The sequence below is a fragment of the Pristis pectinata genome, chromosome 1, assembly GCF_009764475.1.
Source record: "Pristis pectinata isolate sPriPec2 chromosome 1, sPriPec2.1.pri, whole genome shotgun sequence".
NCBI classification, from domain to species: Eukaryota; Metazoa; Chordata; class Chondrichthyes; order Rhinopristiformes; family Pristidae; genus Pristis; species Pristis pectinata.
This window is the reverse complement of record NC_067405.1, coordinates 33,963,298-33,987,146: the sequence shown is the minus strand read 5'-3', so window position 1 is coordinate 33,987,146 and position 23,849 is coordinate 33,963,298. Positions and strand designations below refer to the sequence as shown.

Here is a 23,849-nt window from a genome sequence, read left to right as displayed (position 1 = left end):
TTTATTGAGAAGCCAAATCTCAGTTAAATTGATTATTTTTTTTAACTACAGTCACATTTCTCTCCATTTACTTTATTATTGTTTTCCAGTTATTTCTTTGTTCTTCTCAAAACCATTTAGCATCTCATTAGTTACTACAGGTAAACCAAGGACTTAGCTTATTTATTTTCCCCTGCATTTTCCCCAAGGATTTTCTCCAGTACTCTGCCAAATATTCTGCAGCTACAGGGTTATAATATCATGTTTATTCTTGATTGCATTTTTATGCACCAAGTGCAGGTACCATAAATTAACAAGTGCTAGTGCCAATTGCTTATTGTAAAGATAATCTGCCAGGAAAACAGATGTAGCACAGTAGACCTGCATATCAGGCAACTGGTAGCAGCATCAAGTAGCTGCATACTCCAAGATTTCACTACTTAAACATTCATGTTGAAACCAAGTTCTGGGCTATTGGTTCCTTGCCTTATTGTTGAAGGTGAAGTTAGAGGACCTGGGGAAGAAGGGCCTATGATGATGGTTTGCAGCGGAAAAGAAAAGACAAAGATTATCTTTGCATTTTAATATTATCCTGGAATAACGAGTTATTTGCATGATGAATGACTAAACCGGTTATCTGCCATAAACATTCAAAACTGTAAACCTTAGACTGAACAAAGTATTAACAGAATCAGGCTTTTTATCACTCTCTTATATGACGTGAAATTTGTTGTTTTGTACCATGCAACAACATGAAAATGGGCTGGTACAAAACAAAAAACAGACTGTAAGAGTTTCAATAGATGAATGTAAAAGGAACTGAGTAGCTAAGGTTAATAGGAGTTCCTTACAGACAGAGGAGAAATTATATTGCGACTAAGGAAATAGCAGGGAGATTAAACAAATAATTTGTACCATTGTTCACAGATGACACTACAAGCCTCCCAGAAATAGTGATGGATTACGGACCCAGACTGAATGGGGAGCTAAAGGAGTTATTATTATAAAAATAAATCAGTAATGGAGAAATTATTGGGAAATAGCAGTGTTAAATCCCCAGGACCTGAATACCTGCAGCCAGGTGGCTATGGACAGAATGATACACCAGTTCTCATGTTCCATCGATTTGTGAAAAATTCCCACAGATGGGAAGGTAACAAATATAACTCCCCTGTTCTTAAATAGGGAGAGAGAAAACAGGAAACTACAGACCAGTTGACCAAATATCAGCAGTCAGTGAAAATGCTGGAACCTATCATTGAGGAAGTAGAAACAGAGCATTTAGAAAACGATCATGGAGACACTGTCCTCACTCATCACCCCACGAGCCTCCACATCCAACATATCATTCACCACAACTTCTGCCATTTCCAACTGGATCCCACCACCAGGCACATCTTCCTCTCCCCTCTCTGCTTTCCTCAGGGATCGCGCTCTCTGTGACTCCTTTGTCTGTTCATTCCTCCCCACTGATCTCCCTCCAGGCATTTATCCCTGCAACCATCCCAAATGTTAGACCTGCCCCTACACCTCCTCCCTCACCACCATATGGCCCTAAACAGTCCTTCCAGGTGAGGCAGCATTTCACATGTGACTCCATCAGCATCATTTATTGTATCTGGTGCTCCCTGTGCAGCCTCCTCTACATTAGTGAGACCCGACGCAGATTGGGGGAATCACTTTGTCGAGCACCTTCACTCCATCCACTGTAACAGCCGGGATCTCCCCGTGGGCAGCCATTTTAATTCCACTTCCCACTCCCACACTGACGTGTCTGTCCATGGCCTCCTCTACTGCCAAGTTGAGGCTAGACGTAGACTAGAGGAACACCACCTCACATTTCGTCTTGGTACTTTCCAACCTGATGGCATCAACGTTGATTTCTCTAACTTCCAGTAACCACTACCCTCTGTCCTCCCCACCCCATGCCTTTGTTTTTCCTTATCCCTCTGGACCCATCCTTCCCTTCCCCACCTCATGATCTGTCCATCACCCACAACTTCCTCCCTCTGGTTCCCCACCTTCCCTTTATTCCATGGTCCACTGTCCTCTTCTATCAGATTCTATTTTCACCTATCACCTCCCAGCTTCTCACATCATTGCCAATCCCACCCCCTTCCCCACCTACCTACCTACCCTCCTCTCACCTAGATTCACCTATCACTTGCCAGCTCCCCCTCCCCCCACACTTTTATTCTAGCTTCTGCCCTCTTTCCTTCCAGTCCTAATGAAGGTTCTCAGCCCGAAACATCGACTGTTCATTTCCCTCCATAGATGCTTCCTGACCTGCTGAGCTCCTCCAGTACTTTTTGTGTGTTGTTCTAGAAAACGATCATGTTTGACACACTATTGGAGATTTTTTAAGATTGTAACTAGCAGAATAGAAGAGGGTAACTAGTTGAGAAGGTGTATTTGGATTTTCAAAAGGCCTCCAATAAAATGCCACACAAGAGATTATTAAACAAATTACAAGAACATGGTATGGGGGTTATATACTGGCCTAGACTGAAGATTGGTTAATGGACAAAAAATTGAAAGTAGGAATAAACAGGTCATTTTCAAGTTGGAAGGCTGTAAATAGTAGTCATGGGGATCAGTAATATAGTCCCAGTTTTTCACAATTCATTGTAATGATTTGGATGAGAGGTTAAATGTAACACATTCATGATTGCTGATGATATAAAACTTAGTAGCAGTGTGGGTTTTGAAGAAGATGCAGAGAGACTTCAGAGACATATGGACAGGTTAAGTGAAGTTCTCATATGTTCTTATAACATAGAAGAAGGCCATTCAATCTAATGAATCCGTGCCTGCTCTTAGAATATTTCCAAATGGGTTGTTCAGTAAACAAATCTTAGGAACAGGACTACACAATTCTGCAGCTATTATGAAGCTATCAGACCACTACTGTGAGCTAATTCAAGAATAGTTATCACCATTCACTTACATTCTAAAGCTTTCCCAAGGTCTTAACTTAATTTACACCTGATCGCAAATTTTCTCATAAATTTTCATGCTTGGTATGATTTAAGTAAAACTGATATAGATTGCAAAATTACAGAGGTGAATTAAGAATAATATATTTTTGCAGGAGCTTGCATAATGCTTTTTATAAATAAAAATGACCTATGTAATTAACAAATATGAATAATTTACTTTTTAATTAACCCATTATTAATGAAGCTATTTTTAACTAGTAATACTAACAAACTAATATTTAATAATTTAATATTTAATAATATCAATATTTGAATGTACAACTTATGGATCTGTACAAAAATGTGAAAATGAACATTGTAATCCTTATAATGAATGGTTTGCTGCAGATGAGCACTCAAAATTTTCTATATTAGATTAATTGTCAAATGGTAGTCAATTATCATTATTGTCTATTCCCTGGGAGAAAATAGTGGACAGTTTTGCATAGAAATATTTTTCAGGCATCCAGTGTTTCCACTTCAAATAAACAATTGTAAGAATGGACTTGATGCCTCCAGTAGGACATTACAGAGAAATTTGGATACTCAGAGAAAAACAGCAACCAGATATGCTCCACTCAAGTTTTTAAGGCATAAATGCATCTCCCCCGCCCCCACCATACAGTCATTACCAAAAAGCTAAGTACAACTAAGCTTTAACTTTAATGTGAAGCTAGAATGAACAGCAATGCTCACTGCTATTCCAAAGCATTTCTGAAGGTAGTGATCCTTCATTTTCCAGAACATATCTGAGAGTTGTCCTGATGAAGCAAGCTCCATAAAACACACTCCACCAGAACAAGGTGTGGCAGCTTGGATAATGTAAGGTTGACCACTGGCTTCTCCTTTGGGTGAAGTAGGGTTGCCCGGGGATACTCATTTCCTGTGCATAATAGAATATGGACCTCAAAACAATGATTTAGAACAGGAGAATGAAGCTGATGCTTTTATACATGTGGATAATTTAATCTTAATTACTTCTCCTGTTGTTTAGAGAATGCATGCATATGAGATCTATTGCGTTTTAAATGCCTTATACTTGATGTGCAGAAATATAAAACTTTCCAGATTTTTCATAGCTCCTTGTATCACAGTTACATAAGGTTTTTCATATCACATTCAAGTCAATATAACAACAAATGTGGCATAAACTTTCCAACATGCAATTACTGATCCCTTACCACATCTAATTCTGCACTTTACCTGATGAGACAGTGGTGGATTGTTATTGTGGTTGGCTCCAGTTACAAAGGTAATCTTAAATTCATTGAAGGGAAAATTCATTGGGAAGGAATCTGATGAAAACTCCCCATTAAACATGCAGTTTATTCTTGGCTATAATTAAAAGGATATAACTGTCAGTTCCTGCAAAGACAAAATGTGAGTTATTGTTTTAAGTAAACAAGCTACTTAGGTCAACTCAGGTACAAACTATATATCAGCAAGGTCATACATATTATGTGCTTCCATCTCCCTTCAAAAGCAAAAACAAGTACAGGCATGCATAATAAATTTTGAACCACATTGTGACAGACGATACAGTCTCCATCTGCCTGGGCTTGCCTGATTATGCTCAGAACTTACAAAAGAATGGGAGTACCAAATGTGTGTGGTCAGTATGACCTGCATTGCACAATAGAAAAACGTTGATGACAAGATATGGGACTCTTGCCAATAACTAGTTACAACAAGGGAAAGAAAAGAAAGTCTTCCAAGAAGAATAATGACAGTCTAATGGTTAAATAAGATTTCTTTATTAGTCACATGTACATCGAAACACACAGTGAAATACATCTTTTGCGTAGAGTGTTCTGGGGGCAGCCCGCAAGAGTCGCCATGCTTCCGGCGCCAACATAGCATGCCCACAACTTCCTAACCTGTACGTCTTTGGAATGTGGGGGGAAACCGGAGGACCCGGATGAGCAGTCAGAGTTCTAGTCCATTGATCCATAAGTTTGCATCGCACCATGGCAGCTGAAAATTTTACATTAAAGTATTTAAATAAGTCTAAAGTTTTTGTTTTGAAAATGTTAGTATGAGTAACAATTACCATGAAACTACTTGACTGTCATAAAAACCCATCTGATTCACAAATGGCTTTCAGGGAAGGAAATTTGCCATCTTTACCCAGTCTTATGTGACTGCAGACCCACCAGTTTGGTTTATTCTTAATACTCAGTTCAGGGGCAAATAGGAATGGAAAATAAATTTTGTGAAATAACAAATTACTCATTTGGTGAGAAAGATTTTTCCTCAGATTCTCTCTAATTCTTTTGGCAAATAACTTAAATCTATGCCTCCCAGTTATCAACCTCTTTGCCAAGGGAAATTAATCCTTCCTCCTCATTCTGTCTCGGCATCTTATAATTTTGTACACCTCAGTTATATCTCCCTTTAAACTTTTTTTGTTCCGAAGTTAACTGCAGCCTATTGAGTTTCTCCTCATTACTATAAATCTCCAGCGCAATCAACTTTCCAGTAAATCTCCTCTTCACCCTCTCTGATCTTATCATAATTTTCAAATTATGAAAAGGCCAGAACTGTACATAGTTCTCTTGTTGTCGTCCAATTAGTCCTTTTCTCACATTATCCCTTTGCTCCATTATTCTGTGCCTTTGTCCGTAAAGTCAGGTAACCTGAATGCCTTCGCAATCACATTATTTACCTGCCCTGCTCTCTTCTGCTCCTCTTGTTGGGATTGGATTGGTTTATTACTGTCACTCGTACCGAGGTACAGTGAAAAACTTGTCTTGCATACTGATCGTACAGGTCAATTCATTACACAGTGCAGTTACATTGAGTTAGTACAGAGTCCATTGATGTAGTACGGGTAAAAACAATAACAGTACAAAGTGTCACAGCTACAGAGAAAGTGCAGTGCAATAAGGTGCAAGGTCACAACAAGGTAGATCATGAGGTCATAGTATTGTATAAGGGAACTGTTCAATAGTCTTATCACAGTGGGGTAGAAGCTGTCCATAAGTCTGGTGGTACATGCCCTCAGGCTCCTGTATCTTCTACCTGATGGAAGAGGAGAGAAGAGAGAATGACCTGGGTGGGTGGGGTCTTTGATTATTCTGCTTCACCAAGACAGCGAGAGGTATAGACAGAGTCCAAGGAGGGGAGGCTGGTGTCCGTGATGCGCTGGGCTGTGTCCACAACTCTCTGCAGTTTCTTGCAGTCCTGGGCAGACCAGTTGCCGTACCAAGCCATGATACATCCAGATAGGATGTTTTTTATGGTGAATCGGTAAAAATTGGTGAGAGTCAAAAGGGACAAACAATCTTTTCCTTTTAAAGCAGAAGTATACACTGACCAGCTGATACATGTAGCATTAAATCTCTCCACATCTATGTGTTAAGGTGAACTACACACAGCTGCTGTGCAGATGAAATATGCAGCATGCTGGTGTTAGCCATGGAAAAAGATAGCAAAAGGTTGTCTTGCATACCCTTATATACTGCTAAGCAGGGAATGTGGTGAAAGGTGCACAGAACAGCGTAATGGGTGCTCATAAGATGATGAAAGAAAAGTGAAGGACCTGGTCCAATTACAACCCAACCAAAGAATTATATAATTACTTTTGACTTGCATTTTACTCACTTGTGATGATGATCAGAATTTGGTGCAGGACCTGATAAAGGGTAACTGGATTTGTACAAATTAGATTTTGAAGAAAATGATTTGTGTAAAAGAAGTTACTGAAACAATTGAAATATTGCACCACTATGGAGGTTTCATCAACAGGGATAAGCCTTACAGAACATAGAACAGTACAGCACAGGAACAGACCGACGATGTCTATGGCAAACAAAATGTCAAATTAAACCAAATCTCTTCTGCCTGCACATGATCCAATCGCTTCATACCCTGCATATTCATGTGTCTAACAGTCTCTTAAACACCACTGTCATGTCTGCTTCCACCATGACCCCTGGCTACTCATTCCAGGCATCTATCACTCTGTGTACAAAAAGTTGCTCCACACATCTCCTTTAAACTTTCCCCTCTCACCTTCAATCAATATCCTCTAGTATTTGACATTTCTGCCGTGGGAAAAAGATTCTGATTGTCTACCCTATCTATGCCTCATAATTTTATAAACTTCTATCAGCCTCCAACCTCTCCTTATAGCTCAGACCCTCTAATCAAGGCAGGATCCCGGTAAACCTCTTCAGTACCACTTCCAAAGCCTCCACATCCTTCCCAGAATGGGACAACCAGAATTGCAGACAATACTCCAAGTGTGGCCTAACCAAAATTTTATACAGCTGCAACATGACTTCCTGCCTCTTATACTCAATGCCCCAACCAATGACGCAGCGTGCCATACACTTTCTCTACCACCCTATCTACTTGCATGGCCACTTCCAGGGAGCCATAGACTTGGACCCCGAGATCCCTCTGTACATCAATGCCGTTAAGGGTCCTGTCAATAACTGTATACTTTCTCCTCACATTTGACCTCCCAAAGTGCAACATCGCGCACCAGCTCGGATAGGTGCAGAGAGTTGCTTAAATCAATGACAATCTTAAAATAAGTTTAAGATTTATAATTTCCCTCTATTAAAAGGTCTATTGCTTTCAGAAAAATACTTCCCCCAAACTCCTCTAAATATATCCGTCTTAAATGACTAAAGATTGGAGCTTCCCAAAGTATACCGAATATTAATTATATAAGCGAAGCATGCCGGAAGATTAAAAAAATACAAAGATAAATGCAGAATAAATATGCAAAAAATATTTCAGTCAGAAAAAAAATACAACGCCTGAAAAATCTACCGCGCAAAATAATGTGAGAAAATAAAATAAAAAGCTTGTTGGGAGATAAGGAGTTACCCAGCTGATCTTCTGATTTATTCCTTTCACCTTGACGAGGCAAATTACTGACATCCCGTGGTATGGAAGTGCATTACAATCTGCGTGCCACCGCACACAGACAATATTATTTTCCATGAAAACAAGTACAGTAAAAAAAAACATGAAAGCAATAAACATCCTGCAGCAAATGAATCACTAAGAAAATGTAGCTTTCAAGCATTACCGAAGGCTCTTATCAGGTCTGGCCAAATGCCATCTCCACGTCTTTATATTTTAGTCCCATTACATTGCGACAAACTCACAATTATTTGAATTTGATTTTAACAACGCCTATTTTTGGACTTGTTTTGTGGGGAGAGACTTGACAGAAGCCGAGAGCCAGGCGGAGGACCAAGCGTCGTTCTCTCCCCGCGGTTGCTGCCGAAGAAGGTGAACAAGGTCGCTGCATCGCGTTTTGAATTCGCCGGCACATTTCTGACGGGCTGCAGCCGCCGTAATGCGGGTTTCTGTTGTTATTGGCAACAGGAGCATGGAGCCGCAGCGGGCCGCGGAGCGCAGCCCTCGAAACTTCAATCAAATGATGCAGGAGAGCAAACAGGTGACGGTATGGCCACAGTGATCACAACATCAGGGTCATGGCCCAAGTCAGTTGGTCAACGTGGTCTGTAACTCAGGGCTCTGGCCGGAGACGGTGTGTCCACAATGGTCACTGAATCCGGAGATAGTCCGAGTCAGTTGGTCAACGTGGTCAGTAACTCAGGGCTCTGGCCGGAGACGGTGTGTCCACAATGGTCACTGAATCCGGAGATAGTCCGAGTCAGTTGGTCAACGTGGTCAGTAACTCAGGGCTCTGGCCGGAGACGGTGTGTCCACAATGGTCACTGAATCCGGAGATAGTCCGAGTCAGTTGGTCAACGTGGTCAGTAACTCAGGGCTCTGGCCGGAGACGGTGTGTCCACAATGGTCACTGAATCCGGAGATAGTCCGAGTCAGTTGGTCAACGTGGTCAGTAACTCAGGGCTCTGGCCGGACTCAACATGTGCACAGTTTCACTAAACCCGAGACAATGGTCTCCAACTCCAGGCACTAACCCCCTGAGATACTTGTGCTCACAGTGGAAACTTAACTCAGGATAGTGTACCTAGCATAGTGTGCTCGCTGTGCGGTCAATGGGTTAACGTGATCCCTAAATTCAAGGTTCTAAACTGAGACCATGTACTCACAATGGCAATTAAACCTGAAACAATATACTCACAATGATCACTAAACTAAACCTTGGTCTAGTGATCATTGGTAACTAAACCTGAGGCAGCATGTTAACATCAATAACTAAACCGGAGGCAGCATGTTCACTCTGATCAATGAACCCAGTTCATAGCTCAAGTCATTACGCCCACAGTGATCATTCGCTTAGACCTGTAACGTGAAATAGTCTTCTCACAATGGTCTCTGAACCTGAGATAGTGCGTTCACAGTGATCACTCAATTCAGGACACTAACCTGAGACACTGTGCTTACAATGATCACAAAAGCTAGCCACCCACGGAATGATGTGTTTACAATGATCAGTATAACTCTGGGACAAACCCTAGGCAGCATGCTCATAATGCTCAATACACCTGAGATAATGGGTTCAAAATGGTCGCTAAATCCAGGTCACTAACCTGAGACAGTGTACAACGATTAGAAAACTCAAGTCGTAGCCAGTTCAGTGATCATCAGACTCAGGGCAATAACCCAGGTCAGTATGTTCACTCTGATAATCAAACCTGCATTACAATCTGAGTCAATGTGTTCTTTATGATAATTAAACTGAACTAGTGTCTTCATGGTGATCATCAAAGTCAAATCACAAATCAAGTCAGAGTCTTCACACTGATAACTAAATCCAGGTCATTGTGTTCACATTGATAACCAAATCTAAATCACTGTATTCAAACTGATGACCATATTCCAAATAATTCTATTTACACTGAAAACAAAACTTGAATTGCAGACCCTATCAGTGCTCTCACACTGACAACTACACTCAACACACAAACCCAAGTCAATGCATTCATACTAACAATCACACCAGGATCAAAAAACCAAGTCAGTGTGTCTCTCAACACAATTGAAAAGAACTTATTATCTCTGTGCTGGATTCATTCAGAACTATCTTGTATTGTTTAGGAAATTGATACTGTGCCGCTTACATTAGAGAAGTTACGTGGATTGTCCCAAGAAGATAAAACAGAAAATGCCATGTTACGATCTAGAATAGATGAACAGTCACAGCTCATTTGCATACTAAAACAGCGGGCTGATGAGTTCATTCGGCGTTGCCAAACTTTGGAAGCAATTAATGCTGACCTGGAGAACCAATGTGAAAACTTCAAGCAACAACTAGAGGGTGAACTAAAGTTGTCAGCTCAGCTGGAAGAGCGATTCATGGATCTGGCATTAAACCACCAAGAAATTATCAAATTTAAGGATGAATATAAGAGACAGAATTCAGTGCTTAGTGAGCAAAATGAAAAACTTCAGAGAGAAAATGAAAATCTCTTTTGTAAAGCCCTGCAGGAAAAGGATGACCAAATATTGAAGCTGTCCAATGAACTGGGAGAATGTTTGAAACAATGCAACATGCTAGAACAAGAATGCAAGTAAGTAACATGAAAAACAAATTTAGAATCTGAAATATCCTAACAATTTAACCAAACACAAGTATTAAATTTGTTACTATAATATTTTTAGGGTGAAATTGTATAACACAGAATCCTTAAGCCTAACCCTAATCCGGGAATCACTTAAATAATTCCTGATAACAGCTAGTAGTGAATGGACATACTACATATGTCTATTAGAGTTGTCTCAGGTATTGAGCAGTTCTCATTTTATTGCTTGGGATATCATTGTCAAGATCAACACTGATTGCTTGTCATTAATAGCCCTTGAAATGATAAGTGAGCCATCTTGAACGACTGCAATTTATTTAGTGAACATGTGCCCACCATGCTGTTAGGTAGGAGATTTCAAACTTTGGCTCAGTAATGATGAAGATTATTTCCAAGTTAGGTTGTTTATGATTTGATGGTGCTGTTATTCTCACGTTACTTTTGTCTTTGTTCTTCTTAGTGGTCATCACAGGTTTGGGAGGTGCTGTTGATGGCCAGGACCACCTCATGAATGCCATTTTTAAGTTGCCAGATCTTTTCTGAATTTATCCTATTAAACAAGTGAATACAAGACTTCATCATCACAAGTACTTCTACTATAATGGTCATGGAGAGATGTATCTGTGATAGATTACTGGTGATGAGGTAGATGGGAATTCCTTCTTGAGTTGGTTCTCTCACCACATGTAGCAGGTCCAATTTGGAAGCCAAGTCCTTTAGGGATAACTACATCAATCAAAGGATCTACTTACTCTTAGCAAGGATCAATGAAGTTTTCCGAACAAGACTGCATTGTTTGTCTTTTCTATGCTGAGCCCTCCTTCCTTATAGTGGTCAATGGCAGGTACGGTAGTGTAGCGGTTAGCGTAATGCTATTACAGCACCAGCGACCGGGGTTCAATTCCAGCCACTGTCTGTAAGGAATTTGTACTTTCTCCCCGTGTCTGCGTGGGTTTCCTCCAGGTGCTCCAGTTTCCTCCCACATTCCAAAGACGTATGGGTTAGGAAGTTGTGGGGATGCTATGTTGGCACCGGAAGCATGGCAACACTTGCGGGCTTGCCCCCAGAACACTTTACGCAAAAGATGCATTTCACTGTGTGTTTTGATGTACTTGTGACTAATAAAGATATCTTGTCAATGTGGTATAGTACTGTTTCCTTAATTGAGAGGGGCAGTAGCTTGTATCAGCAGAAGGCTTCCTAATCTGGGTTTGATCTAATGCCAGGAGGCAGCTTGGAGTCTGGAATCAATGTTCTGATCTCCTTCCCCAGAGGACGTGGTAGGGTGTGCATGTGACTCTACCACCTCCTGTAGTGAATCTGTCCAACAGTGGCTAGGGCGTAACTAGGAAGAGTCTGGGATATCAGCAGAAAGGTATGATTCTGTAAATATAACTGTATCAGACTGTTTCCTGAAGGCTAAAACTGCAATGGAAACAGAAATTACTGGAAATTTTCAAGAGGTCAGGTAGCATTTGTGGAGAAAGAAACTGTTCTTTTAATCATGCCTCAAGTACCCAGATGTTAATAAGGAAGACTGGATTTTTTTGGCTGAGCTAGGCCACGTCAAGGTTTGCTGCCAAATTTGCAGGCAGACAATTTTTCATAGAATCAGTCATAGAGTCATACAGCAAGGAAAGAGGCCCTTCAGCCCATAAGTCTGTGCTGACCATTTGCCCTACCAAGATTCTGCCACTTCACCTACATAATAGGGGAAAGTTACAGTGGCCATTTAATCTACTAACCAGCACATCTTTGAGATAGTGGGGGGAAACTGAAATACCCAGAAGAAACCCATGCTGTCACATTGAGAACATGCAAACTTTACACAGACTGTCCAGTACTGAACCCAGCCGCTGAAGCTGCGAGGCAGCAGTTCCACTCCCTGCGGCACTGTGCACCCCCAAAGTTTGTTTAATTTTAATTCCAAAATACTGTTTGTCATAATTTGATATAACAGTGCGGTGTGCAATACTTGATCAGAGGGCAGTTAACCACATTGCTGTTGGTGTGGAGTCACAAATCGGCAAGACCAAGTAGACTTCCTTCCCTAAAGGCTAAGTCTGAATCAGGTGGATTTTCAAGTTTCATGATTACCATACTGTTGTCAATTTTTTTCAGTTCTTTAACTAACTGAATTTAAACTGTTGAGGTGGGATTTGAAATGCCTCTGAGTAATTGGTCCAAAACTCTGGATTATCAGTAACATAACTGATGTGCTATTAATTAATTGTAGCCTATTTTGGGCATCCTTTGTATTACTTAAAATCAGTTAGCTGTTTTCAAAGGAAGACAGCAGAATGTCAAAAGCATATGTAAATATAGTAATGACATCAGCAAGTATCATGCATTCACCAGAGTTCTAAAATGCTGCTCACCGAGGTGCAAAGAAGATGAACAAGGGTTGCCTTTGAGGCAATTGAGTTGTCAACTTGATTGTCTTCCTTGATTGTTGTACTTACACATGTGCCCACAGCCCCTTCCCCCTTAACCTCCTCCATCAGATCATCACCATTAGAAGGCTGGGAGGATATTCTGAGCAGAGTCTTGGCATCATTTCCTGTTCCTTAACTCAAGCCTTCTTGTTTCCCTTCCATCCATTACCTTCACTGAAATCTCTTCTGGTAATATTATACTGTAAGTTTCCATAACCATGGATACTTGGCTCTCTATTTCGCCAATCCTATAGCCATGTCTCTAAAAAATTCTATATCATATCTTTTCAACTGAATTTGTAATCCCAAATCACTTGCTTTATTTCTTATGCTAAATGAATTCATGCACAGAGCCACTTTCTGGATAACTATGCCCCTTTTGATCATTTGCCCTGCTAGTCTTTTGCTTCCACTTTTTGATTTGCATTAAGGTGCAAATTTTCCCCTTTAATCCTGTTCATCCTGGAATGTAAGGTCATGATATACAAGATAAGATTGACTACTCTAGAGATGCAAAAAATAAAGTGGAATGTTTTAGAAGTTCCTTAAATTATGATAGTCTTGGAAAATTTTTACAAGGAAACTTTTTACTTTATACAAGTTATAAAAATAAGGGGTTATGTTCACAAATTAGGAACAACAAAAGAATGCAGAAGGAAATCACTAAGAAAGTAGAACAGGTATACAGACACAGGTGGTGACACAAAAATGCTTAATGGCTTTCACGAAGAAATTAAACAGGTCCTTGTCAACAGATAGATTCAATTTTTTTGTGAAATACACCAAGGAAATATTGCAGATAGAATCACAAGATGGACAAAAATAGAATATAAGAGCAGGTAGGACTTAATACCATTTTATAAAACATTGGTTAGACCACAGTTGGAAAACTGTGCAGTTCTGGTCTTGACACTATGGGAAGTATGTGATTATACTGGAGAGAGTGCAGATGAGATGTAGAGAATGAGATTCACCAGGCTGTTGCCTGGGATGGAACGTTTCAGTTATGAAAAGAGATTGGATAGGCCAGGTTTGTTTTCCTTGGAGCAGAGGAGGTTTAGGAGGACCTGAGAGGCACAGACAGGATAGATAGTATGAAACTTCTCATGGCAGAGGTGTCTAAGACTAAAAGACAAAAGTTTAAGGTGAGGAGTAAGAGGCTTAAGGTGAGGAGAACAGATCTGAGGATGAATTATTTTCACTCAGAGGGTGGTTGAAGTCTGGAACACACTGCTGAGAAGGTGTTGGAGGCACAAACTCTCACAATATTTAAGAAGCATCTGGGTGAGCACTTGAATCACCAAGGTATTGTTTGCTGTGGACTAAATACTGGTAATGGGATTGGTATAGGTAGGTACTTGATGGTCAGCATGCACATGGTAGGCTGAAGGACCTGTTTCTGTACTGTATGACTGTAACTGAAAGAAAGAGTCACAGATAGGGTAGACCATTTAATGACTACATATTTACTTCTGCAGAGAATATTAGCAAAGCAGATAGGTTTTTGACAACAAATCAGTCTCCAGGAATTTCAAAATGACTTCAAAGTGTAACTATCAATTTTCTTTTGGCTAATTTTCTGAAGGCCAATGCTTTGACTGTAATATATGTTTCTTCCTTTATTTCAGACAAATAACACAGAATTTACAAACAAAAGAAAGTGATTTTTTAGAAAAGCAAGTAAACACAGAAAAGTTTTATCAGGACAAAGTGCAGTCTCTGAAGGCAAAGCTCAAAGAAACAGAAGATAGATGTAATGGTATGTATTCAAATAAATGACCACTTCTGGTATCACAATAAATTCCAACATATCAAAGACCAATAGAATGAAATATTTTGACAGTATTTCTGAAATTAATTAAAACTCAGTAAATTAAAAATATTGTTTTATCACATAGTTAGGAGTTCCTTAATCTTAAAGATTTATAATGGTTTATATATAGTAGATACAATGTTCCAGCAAAATTATGTCTTTGGATAATAATCTAAAATAATTTTATCAGGATCTACTTAGACAGAATCAAGTAATTAATTTAAATATTTCTGCTATTTTTCTTATACTTCTAAAATATATTATTTTTCATTGACACTTTGTCAACAAGACCACTACACTTGTATAGGCATTCATTCTTTTTCTAAATCAGATGTCTTGACCCTTTGTTTAGTTGCTGAACTGAAGCAGAAAGAAGCTGCAGAAATTAGAAGTCACAAAGAAACAGAATTCCAGCAGAAAATACTTCTACTGACACAAGAGAAGGAGGAACTTCTTAAAATTTCCATGGAGAGAGGGAAAATTGTACAGGTTAAGTTGAGAGCTATAAAAGATTCAGTTTAAGTAAAGAAAAAGTAACTATATTTTTCTATGTTTTTGCCCTCATGTCACTATTAATTCACTTCCCCTTTATTTTATACCTGAGATCTCTAGTTCTCGATTTTTCCACTATACATTCTATCCAGACTCCTTGTCATTTTATATGCTTTTATCATATGTGCCCTCAGCCTTCTCTAAAAAAAAATGGTCCCAGTCTCTCTAAATTATCCCTGTAATTGTAGTCCCTTATCCCAGGAACCATTCTTGTATATCTTTTCTGGATCCTCTCAAATATCTTTGCATCTTTCCTACAATGAGGCAACTGGAGTTGAACACAGTATCCGGTTGAGGCCAGACCCGTGTTTTGTAAAGGTTTATGATGACTTCTTGCTTTCATATTCCGTGCTCTTGATAAAGCCCAGAATTGTTCATGCTTTATCTCAACCTGCCCTGCCACTTTCAATGATTTGTGCACCCTTACCTTCTGTTCTTGCTCTTTCAGAACAATCTTTATTCTATACTGCCTCTCCTCATTCTTCCTACCCAAATGCATCACCTCACATTTCTCCATGTTAAACTTTATCTTCCGCATATCTATCCATTCTACCAGTCTTTACACACCCTGCTATGATATATCACTATCCAGTTCACAATGCTGTCATGACAGCTGAGCTGTCTGGGGAGATGAATGAGGGGAATTACTGAGGAAAAACAAACAACAGGTTGGAACTGTACAGAGCACAGCAGTTACTGGAAATCTAAAACAAAGGGAATGTTAGAAACACTGAGAAGACCAGACAATATCCACGGAGAAAGAAAAACTATTATAGGCAGAGTATCTTATAGCAGAACTGACCACTTCTGACGCTAACATCAGGGTTGGATTCCTACTACTGCACCACTTAAGCCGTCTTTGGTCATATTAGTGAATGTCAAGGTTTTTTAACTAAGCTTCACCATTTCAAATTTTCTTGGCTTTGAATATAACAGTACATGTCTCTTCAATGAGATTCTAGAGATAAATATGGATACAGTATGGAATTCTGTCATTTGCAAGTGCCAAATTTCTGCTTCTATGATTTTTTAAAATATAGGACAAACAAAAAGAGATACAGCTACTTCAGGAGAAATTAAAATTAACAGAAAAAGCAAAGAAAGATGCAGAAGACAGGTAAAACAAAAGCAGAACCGTTTACTAAATATGATGAAATAATGATTAATATTAAATGTTCTAAACTTAAGAATGTAACACTTGCTTACTTCGTGCTGTGGTTCTGTATTTGCTTATTGCAATTGGAGAAGCATGCCTAGATAAATCAATTGGTCTCATGTGTCAAGAGTTGAGGATCTCCAGTCCATATATTCACAGTCTGAAACATCCAGTCTGAAGATCATGAAGAAACTCTTCAAGAAATAGTTACAACTGTTGTCTAATTTTAACTTATCCAAGAAGTACAAATAATAATTGTTTTCAACTATTTTGTATACTAATAGTATTTCTTTATTTATAAAACAAAATATAACATAAAATACATTGAAAAATTATATTGGGAACATAAAGACACTTCAGTTCTTTAATTAAAATTTATCCATAGTCTAAATACTTTTCTGTCCCAAGGAATTCACACTGGAGATCTTCCACTGTTTCAAAATATGGATAACATAAGCTCAATAGTATATGGAATAATGATATTAACAAACAGGATGATTTGGAAGCGAATCTGCTTTAGCAGCTGTCCCTCATATCTCCCATCAGTATCTCCATTCTTCAATAGATTTTGTTACAAAATGATTTTGTTGTACAGACCTTCAAAGAGATCAAAATTCCTTCAGTTGTTTTTCAAACTAAAGCAAAGACTGAACATTATTTTCTCCAGTTGTTAAAGGTTCATAGATATTTATCTATCATATTCTTAAGTGAGATCTGGAGTAAAAATTTTACTTTCTTGTAAAAATTGTGTATAATTTATATTTAATTTATGTTTTTCTTGTGAACGCTGCTTATATGATGCTATGTACCTATGATGCTGCTGCAAGTAAGTTTTTCATTGCACCTGCGCATACATGTACTTGTGCATAAACTCAACTTTGAATATGAGTATTGTGTACAGTATTGGTCTCCTGATTTAAGGGATGGATGATATAAATGCATTAAAAGCAGTTCAGGGAAGGTTTATTATCTGAAGGGTATGGGAGGGACTGTGGAGTTAAGGTTACAATCAGATCAGCCATGATCTTATTGAAAAGTAGAGCAGGCTCAAGGTGCTGACTGGCCTACTTCTGCTCCTAATTCATATGTATTTATATTCTAATGAAAGGCCATTGACTTAAAACGTGAACTGTTTCTCATTTTACGGATGCTCACTGACCTGCAGAGTATTGCTTTAAATTTCATTAATCATTACATTGATTCCAGCGTCTAAATAGTTAATATAAATTTTGAGTTGCACTGATCCTTGTAGGACTCCACTCCCCATCTTCCTTGCCATTAACCCTACTCTTGTTTTTCATATTATAGTCAGCTAGCTATTCATTGTGACGTATTTCTCCCAACTCTATATGCTGATCCTGTAACTATTAAATAATGTTTATGTAAACAGAAAATGCTGGAAATACAGTATAAAGTTATTGTTTAACCTTGTCTTGGGACATTCCTTTGATTGATTGCTATTAGGTTATTTGGTGGAAATAGTTATATTTTTATTGGAGTTATTTGAAATATGTTTGATTCAGATCAGGTTACTTGTAAAAATTGCTACAAGTACTTGGGCTTCATTGGATCAGGGAAAAGCGGAGTGAGGGAAGGACTGCTATTGAAGCTTGAAGTTCTACCTGTTCAGCCATTTTAAATGGTACTCTGTAGTGTGTATGGTGTACCCAGGTTAAGGGCTTTGTGCACTGATAAGCCAGGAGTGAATGCAGTATTGAAACCTGGGAAATAGCCCTGGGCTGGGGAGATTGGTAAGGGAAGTGACCTGCAGAGAATCCCATTTAAAACTACTGAACTGGTGGAAGTTTGAGGTTGAGGAGTACCCTTTCTCCGAGGTAGCAAACCACCGGCTCCCAGTGCAAAAAATAAGAGGTGCCTATGCCATTCAGGCAATATGTGCTGGGCCCAGCTTGGTGCGATGAATAAACCTAGTGGCAAGCACAAGCACTGCAGTGAATCCAGTGCAGACACTGCGAGTTAGTGCAATGAATGAATCTATTAAAATGAGGTCATACAGAGGCAGAAAAGGTAAGGTGCTCAGTGCAATTTATCCAACACAAACAGCAACCTGAGTCTTGGAGAAGTCGCATTAAAGGCATAGGCACTAATAGCTGGACTTTGAAAATCAACTCATTTTTCTTACTGAGTAGAAGGAACTAGAAACACTTGAAGCCAGTAACTGGGCGTAGAGCCAGGCTACCTGATCTAAACTAGATCAGATGTGTCGGGTTTGAGTCGGGTATCAAGAAAAATTAAGCTTGGAACAGCCGTGCTTAGTTCAGGTAGAGGCCAAGATTTTAATTTATAGCTGAGTAGACCACTATTCAGTATTTTATACATTTCATCCAATATGTGCTTTGTATTTCAGATTTCAATATGAAGCCACAATGGTAAACGAAAGTGCAAAAGTCAAGGCATTACAGCAGCAGTATCATAAATATCAAAAGATTTATACTGACTTGGAAAGAGTAAGTAGCTACGGTTCTGACCAGTGGTCCAGCGTACTTTTGTCATTTGTGCCATCACAATGTATCATGCACTTTTCAGATTGTTTTTCCTGCTTGTATAAGTACCACCGAGGCAAATTAGAACTATGCCTTTTTAAAGCAGGAATGAAGCTATATCCTCTAGTCACCAAACTCAATAAGGTGTTGAATAAAATTATTTGCACATTGCTTCAAGTATATCAATATTCCCTTTCCATTACTGAAATTGTGCAAATTTTTCCAGAGTATTCTAGAAATCTTATCAGGAGTTTTGGAAGACAGTCCTGGCACATTTATTTGATATTTTACTAGACACTGCTCTGTATCTCTGTTGTATCTGAAGCCTAAAAAACAGCACCAAATATTAAACATTTTTGCAAAAACACTATTATGTGCAATTTTTAGACATAAAAAGGTAAAGCTTCAACGCACTGTGGAGAAGTTAAACATTCTATGGAAGATGTTAAATAAGCACATGTCAGTTAAAATGTTTACAATTAACTGTAGATTTAAAAATTATTGCAGGAACAAACTTTGGATGTAGGGTTCATAATCCACATCACTTCCCACTTGTGACAAAACCTGGTGTGCACTTGAACAGATGTAAAAGTCTGGAATGAGGTGAAAAATCTATATTTATTGGTAACTAAAATGAGTCTCCTCCACAAACCCATTGCATGCTACAGACCATCCATAACTTCCATCATGTGTGAATGCAAGTAGTCCATTGAAAACTCTTTTAATTTCTATTTTCTAACATTTTTTCCCATAATAGGAATTTGAAGCATTCAAAAAGCACAGCAATAACCTACTAACAAAAGAAAAGGAACTGAATGCCAAACTACGTCATCTGAGTGATGCCAGATTTCAATGTGCATAAAGTAAAATGTTGATTCTTTATATCCAGATGCAAATAAAAGGAATTTTTAGTGACCTACTTTTGAAATAATTTATCATTTTCATTGAAAATGCTTAGGCCATTAACCAAAGTAGGAGAAATCATAAGCCAGTTTTGGAGTTGCAGCAAGTTGACTCTGTTTTCCTTACATTGTGAATGAATGACTTCAAACAGGCAAAGGATGGTAATGGTGGGGGTTTCCTGGGAATTTCTGTCCCTGATTGTTCAAAATAGAAAAGGAGTATTCAGGATGGTATTGAAAACTTCGAGGCCATCCACTGGGAGCACATAGGTCCTACGTAAGGAAGCTGTGACATTTCCTCAGACCATACTGGTGTGGGATGTTGGTTTAGAGGGATTTGACACCCCTGGTGAAAATAAACCAGTTGTGACCAGGAAACTTTATTGGCAGAGTATATTAAAGGTGTCACAGATGTAATCTTCTCCCTTTCTTCTTAGGTAATACCTCAGGATCGGGGATGACTAATTCCACTCTTTTTCTTGAGTTCTGAGGCCAATGTGAGAACTGCAGACTCTTCCAAAGATGGGGCAGTTGGTTACTGATGGGGTAGGTGAGTGAGTAGCTTTTGAGGCAGTATCTTTTCCTGATGCTTATGCAGGGCCTGTGTGCTACGAATGCATGGCCTCAAAGTTTATAACACCATCCCAAACAATAACAACAGAGATTCCCAGGGATCAGTGAGGATATTGCATTTTTTCAAGGAGACTTTGAGCATACTCTTGAATCTGTTCCTACATCTGCCTGGTAATCTCTTCCTAAGTCAGGGCTTAGAATAAAGTGTCCATTTCAGGAATTTGGTGTAACACTGAGTGTAAACATGGCCTCCATAGAGTGTAAATATAGATGTTTGCCTGGGGAAAGATACAGACATTGGTTTATCCTTTCAGTGAATTTGGAGGATCCTGTGTAGATGGCATTGATGATATTTTGCCAGTGCCCTGAGGTACTTCAGGCAATCCAGGTCTTAGAAGCTTCCAGGACAGGAATCCCTGCTGCCTGGCAGGTCTGGGGTCTTGATCTTTACCTTTCTCCCCCAATCTATCAAAGTCTGTTCTGGTGCTTGGAATGAAGTTGGTGAGTTGCATCACTGATGTTTGCCTTTGCTGAGAGGTGGCTTCCAAGTTTTTCAGGGTTTCACTGTAAGCCTTTATTGTCAGGTGACAGTGTAGTGCAGCAGGGACAGATTGTTAGAGAGACTGCTGAGTGTATCATCTCACGTGCTCCAGTAAAAGTGCTGTTGATGGCTTGAAGCTTCACTCCGAAGTACGTGCAAACGCAAGTGCTGCGTACATACTGCAGCTCGATTACTCGAGCACTGAGGTCTAAGTAACCTTTGTTCTGGAATGTATTCAGAACAGTCTGAAGAGTTTCCTGTTATTCTTAATATTAGTTCTAGTCCTACAGGAAGATTGTGGAAATGAGATTCCACAAATCTGCCTCTTCTCATCAGTGCCTCACAAACAACCAGTCAACTCCCAACCTAAAGGAGCTGCAGAGCTTCTGGGCTGCCCTGAAGTCCATCATTATTGGCACTGCCATGAAAAACTAGGACTTGTTTGACTATGAGATCTAAGAGCTAATTAACTGCAAATACAAGGCTTCCTGGATTGGAAGCACCATCTTTCCTCAAGGGAAAACAAACAGTTCACAGGCACCCTGAACATCCAAGGAAAAAAGTCAGGATCTAAAGAGCAGATGGTGGATGGAAAGAGTACAGGAGGCTCGGAAGCTTGCCAACAGCCATGATGTGCCGTTTCTTCAGCATTTTAAAAATCATTTATGGCCCAAGCACCTGAGGCCCCAGCCAACTGCTCCTGTGCCCAGGATCGAGGGACAGAGAGGCTGGAAGGTACACTTTGAAGCACCCCCACCCCCAGTACCATGAGTGTCCTTAACGTGAGCACCATTGACACCCCATCCTACAGCTGCCTACTCAGGTCATGCTTGCTGCCACTCCTAACTAACAAAAAGTTGAGAAGGCCACATCTGAATTCAAGAATAATAAACCCTAATGGAAGACCATCTTCGCACTGAAATCCTAAAACACTCTAGAGCTTCAGTCACACATACACAGCCTCTTTGGCCACATCTGGGTAGAGGAGCATCAGAGAGGAAGTAGAAGCAGGTTGTGTGTGGCTGGCAGACTGAGGCTAGAGAATATCTCCATAGGAAGAGGTCATTGACTGTCTGGGAGATAATGCCCTGGTCACAGTTTAGAGGAAGTACAAGCAGGCATCAAAACTGGCAATGAAGTCAATTTACTAAACAATAGCACTACCCTTATCAGCAGGTTCAGAGAGAACAGGTTAGAGCAAGGGCAGGGAAAATATTGTAGTCTATCTAAAATACTCTCATTTTATGATCTAGTCATTTACATGGTAAAAAGACCAATTTTTCCCTGCTAAAAATCAAAACTGCAGATTTTCTGAAATAACAGAAAATACTGGAAATTCAGTAATGCAAGGTAGCAGCTGTGGAGAGAGAACAGGTTTCAGGTCACTGATTCAGAAGTTGCAGAATGGGTTGAGTTAGAGAAAACATAGGCAGTATCTATGGTGGAGAGTAAAGTTGTGCAGATGACAGAATGCTTTTGGAACACAGGCTCTACACTCTTCCATGCAATATTTGCCCTTTCTCATTATCCAGGGACCCAAACAATCCCTCCAGGTCAAGCAGCAATTCAGTTACATTTCCTCCAATATAGTACATTACATACTTTGTGGTCTCTTGTACACTGAAGAAACCAAACTCAGATTGGGTGGCAGCTTTGCTGAAGACTTCCATTCAGTCCAAAGGTTGACCCCAATTCTCCACTCCATTTTAATGATCTATTCCAACATTGCTCCAACCAATGATATAGGCTAACTGGCATATACTTACCCACTTTTTTGGGGCCTGTCCTAATAGGGTGACACTGTCAAGGATTTTTGGAGGGTTGTAACTAATGCAAGCACTATCTCAATAGCCTTTTTTTTGTTAATGATTCTAGGGATGCAAGCTGGCCCCATTAGTTTGTCTACAATGTGGGCAAGTGAGAGGTCATGCACTTCTGCATAAGGAATCAAAAGGCAGTTTATCCTAATAGAGAATGCAAATGACTGAAGTTCAGAGGAATTTAAGTGTTCTTGTGCATGAATCACAAGTTAACAGGCAGGTCCAACAAGCAGTTAAGAAGGGGCACAGCATGCTGGCCTTTATCGCAAAGGGGTTGAAGCTTAAGAATAGGAAGGTTTTGTTAGTTCCATGATGTGAGACCAGTCCTGGAATACTGCACTAAGTTTGTCCCCTAATGCAAAAAAAAGTAGCATTGGAGGCAGTCCAAAGGAGGTTCACAAGTTAAAAATGAGAGGCAACCATATTCAAACACAAGATCCAAAGGGAGCTTGACAAAGTAGATGTTGAGATGTTTACACTTTGGGAGTGTCATGAACAAGGAACATAGCTACAAAACAAGCAGCCAGTCGTTTAAAACTGAGTGCATAGAAATTTCAAGAGTAGCAAGGCCAGATCATTAGATGCAAATATTCCAGCATTTGAGGAATTGAGGGTTATGGGGAACTAGCACAGAGGAGGAATTGAGGCCAGCATAGATCAACCATGATCATATTGAATGCCAAAGTACATTTGAGGGGCTTGGTGCTGTTATTCCCCACCCCCCACCCATCCCCAGGCATGTTCTGGTTTCCAGCAGAAGCTATCCAGGCAACTCTCCCTCTAATGCATCACTGTGTCTACAGCTCAAAGTTAGCTAAGTTAGAGCCAACATTTCTCAAAATGCAGACACTCAAATCAGATGTGGTGGCTCAGAATCTTACGTCTCCAACTCTCACATATCATTATGTAATGCCAATGTTTTTACAACCAGAACTGGCCATGTTGTGAGGTGCACCACTGCCAGATTGTGGCTCTATCAATGACTAAATGCCCAAATGCCTCTTAACTGTCACAGACCACTAACTTCAAGTTCATCAATTAAGCAGCTGTTTTTTTTAAAAGACAGCTGGTTTAAACAGCAGTGTTCCCACCCAGCAAGTACTGAGCATACATTATTA

The 23,849-nt window shown here is 39.6% G+C and overlaps 1 protein-coding gene across 2 annotated transcripts; it reads left to right on the top strand.

Annotated features, from left to right (window-relative positions):
• Positions 1 to 8,274: 8,274 nt before the first annotated feature.
• zgc:172182 (coiled-coil domain-containing protein 89) lies at positions 8,275 to 23,428 on the top strand. 2 transcript variants are annotated; one of them, XM_052027653.1, is made up of 7 exons: positions 8,275 to 8,382; positions 9,951 to 10,423; positions 14,499 to 14,629; positions 15,036 to 15,172; positions 16,276 to 16,352; positions 18,760 to 18,859; positions 19,653 to 23,428. In XM_052027653.1, the coding sequence occupies exons 1-7, from the start codon at positions 8,275 to 8,277 to the stop codon at positions 19,755 to 19,757; spliced, it is 1,131 nt and encodes a 376-aa protein (XP_051883613.1). In that variant the 3' UTR covers positions 19,758 to 23,428. The 2 variants fall into 2 exon arrangements, with proteins under 2 accessions (XP_051883613.1, XP_051883603.1); XM_052027643.1 differs by having other exon boundaries at positions 8,275 to 8,376; positions 18,760 to 23,428.
• The last annotated feature ends 421 nt before the right edge of the window (positions 23,429 to 23,849 follow it).

Coding starts and splice junctions, on each gene's coding strand:
- zgc:172182 (XM_052027643.1), top strand. CDS start 8,275: ATGCGGGTTTCTGTTGTTATTGGCAACAGGAGCATGGAGCCGCAGCGG. Junction 10,424..14,498: donor ATGCTAGAACAAGAATGCAA/GTAAGTAACATG, acceptor CCTTTATTTCAG/ACAAATAACACAGAATTTAC. Junction 14,630..15,035: donor AACAGAAGATAGATGTAATG/GTATGTATTCAA, acceptor CCCTTTGTTTAG/TTGCTGAACTGAAGCAGAAA.